The following is a 9,516-nucleotide window of genomic DNA, read 5'->3' as shown; positions in this document are numbered from 1 at the left end:
TTTTTATTTTTATTTTTATTTTTATTTTTATTTTTATTTTTATTTTTTTTCTCAGAGGATGTTTAGTTCCCCTGTAGGATTTGGCTAGTTTATTCCCAGGACTCTCAACCTGGTGTCTGAAAAGGGCTTTACCTGGGTAAGGCCCAGACAAGTCTTTGGGAGAAGCAGGGAATGTTCCCTGACTAATTTATCTGCAGGGGGTATTTTCTTGCCATTCTCCCATCCTTTTATGCGTGACTTAGCTTCTCAGCTAGCTGAAGTCTTTGAAGTTAGATTGCAAATAGCATTTTGGCTGTCTCTCTCTCCGCTCTCCCACCCCCCTCAAAATAGGGAAACCAGAACAACCATAGCTGAGGGAAGAGCTGGCCTTGCTGTGTGTTCCCCTGCATAACATCCCTTCTTTTTTTCCTCTTTTCTTTTCCCTACCTCTTCCTCCCCCCACCAAGAAACCGTTTTTGCTCTTAATAAGATCTGCTTAACAGTTGAGGGAAAAGGCCATGGTTCTGTCAGGTGATAAATGCAATTTTAGAGCGTTTCATATGTAGTGAAAACCAGGCAGCTGCCTTATGCAGCCCCCACACTGATGTGTGTTTGCTGTGCCAGGTTGGATCTGCTCCCCCCAGGCAGAAAGAGATGGGTCAGTCTGGCACACACCAGATTTTGGGATGGGGCTGGCACCCCTTGGCACATCTCCTTGCCTGTGCTTTAGGGCCTGTCTGGTTGTGTGGTTGTATTTCAGGGGTCTGGAGGTTCATGGGTCTCACTGTTGATGAACATAGACCCAAAGGATGTTGTTGGCCTTTGCTCTTGCTTCAGTTTGAACTGTCCCTGCAGATACCTTCGACCTTCTGGTACATGCTGGAAGCCCAAGGACAGTTTGTCTGGCTTTTATGAATATCCTTTAATCAGTGGGTACGGACAAGGCATAACCACAGCACATCACAGAGCTTCCTTTCCCTTTCCAAAGGGAGAAAGAGATCACTGCAGCTCATCCAGCTTTCTGCTAAGACAAGTCAGGCAGCTCTGTTAGTTTACGGCTCTGAGGATTGCCATCCTGGAAAGCTTCTACTGTGGGCTCCTAAAAGTCTCATTAAGAACTGAAGTGAGGTGCCAGGAGGATGGATTGCCGAAAGTACTGGGGATGCTGGTTGAGTCTCATTCCCTTGGAATTGCATTTCTCAAGTCATCTGCCTTCTGGATCGGTGCAGATCTTGTTACCACAGAGCACTAATCATGCTGCATCTGCTTCCCATCTGTCCTCTTCACGCAGTTTTGTATTTCCACAAGTCCTTTGCTAAATAGAAGGAGTTTCCAGCCTCAGGGAGGTGCCTAGAGGCTGCTGAACTTCTTCCTCCAGGATTTTATCTTGGACGGAAGAATCCGTGCATTACTTCATGCGGGCACTGGAGCTTCCATTTCCAATCATATTACAACTAGCCTGAACCCCTCATGTTTAATTGATGCTTCTGTGCTCTGCTGTATTTTGCTTCTTGGTGCAACACCACTTCATGCTCTTCATCTTTGGGCTTTGATTTGGGAAATGAAGATTTCAGACTAAAGGAGGGGAGATTTAGACTGGATGTAAGGAAAAGGCTGGAGAGGTGTCTGGAAATGCTGAGCCCCATCTCACGTTCAAGCCATTGGCAGGAGACCTGGCTGTGCAGATTCACACGGGGGCTGTGAGGCATTTCCTTACCCCTGCCCTGTGTTCAGGAACTAGCAGGAACTTCAGGGGAATTCTCCTTCTGTGATTTTAGACACTGACTTGAAATTTCCTCCTGGCTCTGGAAGAAAAACTCTGGCATAAATTAGGCTGGTGTTTACAGTGCTGTTTTTTTTTTACCATGAGGGCTTGAGTATTTTTGTCATTTGTTTTGCCCATTGAGCAGCCTTGGAGGTGTGAAGAGGTTGGTGTGTGCCAAGGAAGCCCTGCCATAAGTACCAGACTAAAACAGCTGAGCCAAGTGAGTGTCTGTGTGGTCAGGTAGGGTGTTCTAATCTCTTGGAGCTTGAATTCTTTTTTTCAAGTAATCAGAATTTTTCAATCAATAATAAAGAAACTAAAACACCCAATAACTTTCCACCTCTGGCAAAAAATCCTTGCTCCACTGCAGCTGTTTTGGTGCCTTTTTTTGCACCAAAATGGCTGCAGGGCACAGTGTTGAGTCTGTGTCACACTAATCTGCGTTCTGCTGTGTTTGCTGCCTTTGCCCAAGAGTCAGATTTGCCAAGTGCTGTATAAATGTATACTACATAGATATCTTGCTTTTCCACTGTCAAGATAGAAATGCATGTTGCTGAAGTATTTACAATCATTCAGCTGTAATGGTTTAATCTTTTAATATCCTGAGCACTTCATTATAGTGCAAATACACTACCTGAATGCTATCTCCGTCCCAGTTAAGAGCTGGCATGATGGCAGTCGCATGCTCAGGCAGCAGCAGGAGGATGGACGCTCCTTTTGCTGCCCAAGAGAAGATGAAGGATGTGGCAAACCAGCCCAGGAGGAGGCAGCAGGTATCTATGGCATCAATCCAGGCTGCGTGGCAGAGCTGCTACTGTGGGCACTGGTGATGGCATGGTTACCTGAGCAGGAGGGAAAGCTGGCAGGGAGCACAGGCCACACTTGGCTCTGCCCTCCTGCTTGGAGCCACCCTCATGCACGTTCTCGTAGAGAGAAGTGTGTGATTATAGTTATCGACATAAGAAATATTTATTGTAAATATAGTGCTGAGTCTGACTTGTTCACGCCTGACACCCAGAGGTGTGAGTGCTCAGCACAGGGCTGCTGCCATGTCAGCTTGCCTGAGGGCTGCACTGTGCTCCTAAGGGTGTGCCAGGGATGTGTGGGACCTTTGAGCCCTGCTCTGGTGAAAAGCAGATGATCAGTGAGCAAAGCAGTGCTCACTGAAGCCCTCACTGTGCTCTGCTGGGTGAGTTTTGGTCTACGAGAGGTGTTTGCAAGGTGGGATTCTCTGGACTGAGTTGTAAAAAAAAAAAACAAAAAACAAAAGGAGCATTTCATTGAATCGTGCCTCTGAAGGAGAAGCTGCAGGTGTCACAGCTTTACATCCTCAGACATCCCTTTTTTAAGAAATGCAAGCAACAGGTCTGAAGCATCCGTTCTCTCTAATGTTTTCCGCAGGAGGCAGAAGGACTGAGCTGTTACACAGCAGGGCTGCTCTCACTCAGGGATTGCAGCATGCTGGCTGCAGCTGCTCCCTTGCCTGATGAGGAGCACACCATGGGCTCAGCGCAGGAGGGACCCAGAGGCTCTGTCAGCACTCACTGCATGACCCTGTTCAGGTGTCACTTCCCTGCCTCTCCCTCACTTCTGGAGGGTTTTTCTTTCTCCACTTTTTGTTAGGGTAAGGGTGAGGCTTGCTCATGTGTGAGTGTTTTTAGATCCCTCCATGGACTTGGTCCAAAACCAAGTGAGGACTGTTTGACAGTCAGTAGGGTTATGAAAACTTTTTTCTGTAAGAACTGCTTCTGATTTTACTGCTAGCTGTACTGAAAAGCTGATGCTTAACATTTCAAGTGGGGAAGATTGTCAGTATTCAGTCATGCAACCTATGAAGTTTTAGGCTTTAAGGAGTGATTTTCCCATTTGGTTTCTGTGAGTGGAGGTTGCTACAGGCTTACAGGTTTGCTTCGTCTCGCAAGCATGGGATGCATCACTTCATTAAAGCTAATGACCTTGCATCATGCTGATGCCATTGATCTTGCATTTCATTATTTTGATGCACCAAAGCTCGGCCAGGCTGTATCAGGGTAGCTGTGTTCAATGGTAGAGGTTACCTACCAAAAATAAAGGTAACTTGGTACCAATCAAAGTGTTTAAATGAAATCAACTGTGAGCTGACAATATTCAAAATGCATTCTGAATTCTTTTTAAAAGGAAATGAAAGCATGCACAGTTCCTCTGCCCATAGGAAAGGCACCGAACGGTATTCACGCTGAAGCTCCCAGCCGCTGCCGCAGTGTCAGTGCTCCTGTGGGCCAGGGAGAGAACAGCCTCTGCACACCTGGAGCTGCCAGTTCTGCATGCAAATATTAGGAAGTAGTTTCTTTTTGCTGCAGGTATGAATATTTGCTTGCTAAATGCTGGGTATTAGCTCTAAGACCGATACCCTGCATTCAGTAGCTCTCTATCCTGTCACTATTCAGATTGGTCAGAAGGGAGATCTCAGGATATTTCTTTTGCTTAATTCAAGAGGCTCTACCTGAGGTAAACCACACTGTGCCAGGACTAAAGGTGGCAGTTAGTGTGTTGGACAATAAGTGAGATCCTTTGTAAGCAGTTACGCTGACGTCTCTCCCAACAAATTTGCATCATTAAAACACCTTTGGAAAAATGTGTCATGCATATAATTAAATACCTGTTTGGCTAACTCTTAATTTAATTAATGCAAAGTGAAGATGGCAGCGTGAATTAATTGAGAGGGAAATGGCTTTCCTCTCAGTGGGCTGAAGGGAGGGTTTCTGGAGGCATTGTGCCCTCAGAAATGTGCAGGTGAACTCTGGGACTGATTGACACAGTTTTTTGACAGTGATAGAACTGATGTCCTCACAGCAGTACGTATGTCACATATCAGCTCATTTTTCTCCCCTGTGAAAGCAAAGAGGAAATCCAGAAGGCACTTTCTTTGGGAGAACAGCACAGCTGCTTTTCAGCCTTACCTTGAGAGATATTTGGTAGCAGCCACAGCAAATTCAACCTCAGACAGATGAATGAAAAGAAATTCGTGTCACAAAAGGTCTTTCTGTGTCTCCCATTGATTTCTTTCTGTGCCTGTATCTTCCTCTCTCAGTTGGTGCCTATGCTTTTTCCCCTTAGATACAACTTTCCTATTCATCTGCTTTAAATATTAATTCTTCTTAACTTTCTTTAAAGACTTCCCCATAGAAGATCTTCTTTTGGTTTGACCTCTTTGCTAACCTTGTGTATTTCCTTTTTTTTCCCCCCACCATTTTGGTCTTTTTCTCCCTGCTGTTAAATCTTTCCATTTTGCTTGGGATAAAACTGAAGCACAGGTTGTTCATTGTGCTGGTGAGTTGTGAGCTCCATGCTGCAGGAAGCAGGGAATCTGTTGTTGCTTCCTGCAGACTCATATGAACACAAGAACTTACAATTGTCTTCCAGAAATGTTAGTTGTTGGTTTAGCAGCTCTGAGCTCAGCTCAAGTGCATGTATGAAGCATGTATGAATGAAGGAGAATGAAGGAGGCTGATTAGCAGCTCAGCAGGCCAGGCCTGTCAGCTCTGGTTTCAATATCAGCTGCTCAGGGTGTGCATGGGGGGATGGACCCTGCGGGAAGACTGGGGATCAGTGAGGGGCTGAGGCTGGGAACACGTCTTCCCTGTGGTGCTGCCTGGTGCTGGAGCTCCACAGGGACTTCACAGGGACTTTCCTGCATACCCCCTGGATGAGATGAATGCAAACTTGAAGTCGCTTTTGTCTATCTGTGGTAGGCTGAATGCTTCTGGCTTCCCGTTCAGCACTGACTTTTAGTATGATCCAGTTTTTGCAATTGGAACCAATGCTTTTAACAACCTTTTACATGTTTGTTTGGTGAAAAATGGGATCTGTTTGACAGGAAACTTTAAAGCTGCCACAATCATCTTGTTTGCTCTTCCTTTGTTCCTTTCACTAGAGCTGCATTAGCTGCAACTGTCCTTTCATTCTCTGGCATCCACAGTGTGGGATGTGATTGTGGAACTGAGAAGCTGGGGAAGGGATGCAGGGTGCAAACCTCAGTGCCCATTCATGCTGTGAACCACTCTGCAGGGATAAACGGTGGTCTCCTTGTAGAGCCCCGTGATCAGACATCTTCAGAGAGCTAAGATTGCAGTTGGCTTTTTTGGGGTGATCGTGCAGCGTGTGTCCTGTGCAGTGTGTGTCCTGCTGGGCTCGTGCTGCAGCAGCAGAATGTAAGGAAGCCTGGGTGAGGGGAGGTGCTAGGACAGGAGGATTTGCAAAGCTGCTGTGGCAAGCACTGTGCTCAGCCTGCTCTCTGGTGGTAGCTGCTGTAGCAGGGATGACCTTTGATAAAAATGTGAAGCATTTGATTTGGTTGGGGTGGTTGTGGTGGCTCGGCTCCATACAGCTCACAGCAGTCATCAACTCAGCTGCCTGTGCTTTTGTTCCCTTACTCCTGGGCAAAATTCCTAGGTAAAAATTGAAATCACAGCAGCTTTGGGAAGAGAACTGCCAGCAAAGTTCCCCTGTGCAATTTCTCCAGTGTTTGACAAAGAAAGATCTCCATTCCATTTCACCTTTATTTCAGGTCAGGAGAGTAGACAACAGGTAACTGCTGGCCCACAGCATGGGAGAAATAAGCATCTTGGGGATCTTCTGTCAAGTTTGGCTGAAGACAGCCAACAAATTCCAAAAGCTCCTGCCAGAACTGAGGTGCAGAGACACTTAAGTAGGCCACTGGCTTGTGGTCGGTCTCATTTCCTTGGCTGGCTTTGGGAGTGGGACATGGGATGGATACTTTCTGTTTAGATGACAAGGCACAAACTGTTTGGCTCCTTTGTGCGAAGCTGTTAAAAGGAAGGAAGTGCTTGATATGTTGTTCAGAGGAGGCTGGCCAGTTGTGCTTGTTGGGAGCTTGAGCAAGAGAGTCATGATGAGAGCTTCTGCCTTTCAGCCCTGAAAACATATGGTGGTGTTTGCTGTCACCCTAGTGCTGGTTTTGCCATTTTTGTCAGGGGAAGAAGGAAGAATGGGGTAAATAGTTTTGGAGAGGGTAACTTGGGACCCTCTCTTGTTTTTGACATCCCACTAGTAAAATGCCAGCCCCATTTGTGTCTCACAGAAGATAATTCTTGATGTGGAAGATGCCTCTTCCAATAGTGACTGGTATTGCAAAGCAGGATTTGTTTTACAGTACCTGAGGGGTGTGACAGCCATCTCTGTGGTCTGTTAGTGCTGAAGGCACCAGCAGGATCCAAGAACCTGTAGGGTGTGCATGCAGGAGTGAGCATTTGTGCTGGGGCTGGCTGGAGGGGTCTCCAGTTTATTTCCTTTCAACAGTGGAGGTGGCACATCATTGCTGTTTTTGCATTTTATATAACTCAGTATCTGCATGTGGCCAGTACTCTTTTTGCTTAGAAATATGACGTATGCTGTGTCTTTGAATTGCAGTGTTTAAGACTGTGAAATTTAAAGGTAATTGAAGCAAATTCAGATTCTGTTTTTCATTGTGAATTTCTTTGGCCCACTAGAGACAACTTCTAACAGCACCAGCAGCCATGTCTGCTGCTGTCTTCCTACAGTAAGAGGTTAAGAGTTGACAATCAATGAGCCAGAGATAATAACTTAAAAACATGGAAACTCTGTGGTAAAAACTAAAGAATGAAACCTGTGGCATAATGCATCTGTCAGTATTAGATGCAAATGGGAAATAATGCAGTGTGCAGTGAAAGGCGTTTGGGTTGTGTGTATTTTGCCAAGCATGGGAGCAAATCCTCCTCTTGCACAGAAGCTGAGATTTTGGGTTGGTTGAATCATAGAATGGCCTAGGTTGAAAAGGACCTCAAAAGTCATCTGGTTTCAACCTCCCTGCCATGGGCAGGGTTGCCAGCTATTAGAACAGGCTGCCCAGAGCTGGTGATCTTTGATAAAGCTTCTACCCCTGCTTCCTGAAGTCTGACATGGGATAGAAAAGCTTCAGTTGGAACCAGCTGCTTGGTGGGCCTCATCTTTTTCAGAGTGCTGTTTGCTTTCCTCAGATCCCAATTAAAACCTGTGTCAAACTTGGGTTTATTAGAAGCAGCCAGAGCTGTGGTATTTATTGTGAAAGGAATGTGCTCCTCACCTTTCCTCTCTTTCCTTTCAGAGTCAGCATTCTTCAGGGGAGGACATGGAAATCTCCGACGATGAGATGAACTCCGCGCCCATCACCAGTGCAGAGTGTGCCAAAACCATTGTGGTCAACTCCTCAGTCAGCAACGCAGCCGTCATGGCCCCATCCATCCCTCCTCTGCCACCGCCGCCTGGATTCCCTCCTCTTCCTCCTCCTCCACCACCACCTCCACAGCCGGGTTTTCCGATGCCTCCGCCGCTGCCTCCTCCGCCTCCTCCCACACACCCTGCTGTCACCGTGCCCCCTCCACCGCTCCCTGCTCCCCCTGGGGTCCCTCCACCTCACATCTTGCCTCCGCTTCCTCCCTTCCATCCCGGCATGTTCCCAGTCATGCAGGTGGATATGATAAGTGTCTTGGGCAACCACTGGGGTGGCATGCCCATGTCCTTCCAGATGCAAACTCAGATGCTCAGTCGGATGATGCAGGCACAGAACACATACCAGTATCCGCCTTTCATGGCGGGCAGGATGCAGTTTGTGAATCTGCCGCCCTACCGCCCGTTCTCTATGGGAGCAGCTCTTGGTCGTGGGCAGCAGTGGCCACCACTGCCCAAGTTTGACCCCTCGGTTCCACCGCCGGGTTATGAGCCCAAGAAGGAAGATCCCCACAAAGCCACTGTGGATGGAGTCCTCCTGGTCATCGTGAAGGAACTGAAGGCTATCATGAAAAGGGACCTGAACCGGAAAATGGTTGAAGTGGTTGCATTTCGGGCATTTGATGACTGGTGGGACAAGAAGGAACGGCTGGCAAAGGTAGGCTTCTGTGTTGTGTGTGCTGGGTCACAGTGCTTGTGGCCAGTCTTGGGTAAGAAGGGATCTGGATCTGAATTAAGAAACGAAGCAAAAACAACAAAAAAACCCCTTAAATGTTATGATACCTAGAACTGAAGCAAAAAAATAGAACCACAGAATAGTTTTGCTGTGAGAAACCCTATTGGTTGGGTGCTGAAAGTAAATGGGAAGCAGATGTGTCCTGCATCTGCCTCCCTGGTCTCCGTGCGAGGTGGGTCAGGAGCAGCAGATTTCAGCCTTGGGACAAGTTAGCACCCAGGTGTTAAACCTGGCTCAGTTTTGTGGTGTTGCTATGTGCATTTCGTGCTACTTTTCCATGAGAACAAATATGGTCTTAGATGAAGGAACCTTGTTCCCCTCCCACTCTGGGGCATGATCCGAGGGGGACAATGAACAAACCTTCTGTTTTTCCAGACAATCTGAGGGGCTGTAACATCCTCACTTAGAGAGGCATTGCAACCACCCCAGTCCATGAGCTAGGTGACGTCTGAGCATCACTGCAGCCACTGATGCATCTCTGCAGACTTGCCCTGCCAAATCTGAACTCCACTGAGCATCAGTAGTGGGGCAGGCACAGCTGCTCCTTCAGGTAGAATGGGAGAGCCTTCAATGTTAAGCAGCATTTCTATTAAACTCCTAAAGTTCAGTTTTTTACCCTTGCTTCTCCTCTCTCTTTTCACCCTTTGCTAAAGTCCCAGGGCATAAAATTGGAGAAGTGTGGAAAATTTTTTTTTGTAGTCCAGGCCACTGGTGGCTGCTTCCAGGAAGGAGTTTGCAGGAGGGAATGACCCCAAGATTGGGATACAAACTGGGGAAGGCTTCTTTCATTGAAGAGGAAGCTGAGCTTTGG

The 9,516-nt window shown here is 47.1% G+C and overlaps 1 protein-coding gene across 1 annotated transcript in view; it reads left to right on the top strand.

The window, feature by feature from the left end:
- Positions 1 to 9,516, top strand: part of SETD1B (SET domain containing 1B, histone lysine methyltransferase) — a 41,843-nt gene that overhangs the window by 18,138 nt on the left and 14,189 nt on the right. The window contains exon 7 of the mRNA XM_042865341.1: positions 7,848 to 8,627. Within this exon, the coding sequence (XP_042721275.1) occupies positions 7,848 to 8,627 (780 nt within the window). The remainder of the gene's footprint in view (positions 1 to 7,847; positions 8,628 to 9,516) is intronic.

The sequence above is a fragment of the Lagopus leucura genome, unplaced genomic scaffold (assembly GCF_019238085.1).
Source record: "Lagopus leucura isolate 7727_CA_CO unplaced genomic scaffold, USGS_WTPT01 Super-Scaffold_806, whole genome shotgun sequence".
NCBI classification, from domain to species: Eukaryota; Metazoa; Chordata; class Aves; order Galliformes; family Phasianidae; genus Lagopus; species Lagopus leucura.
This window is presented reverse-complemented; position numbering and strand designations above follow the sequence as displayed.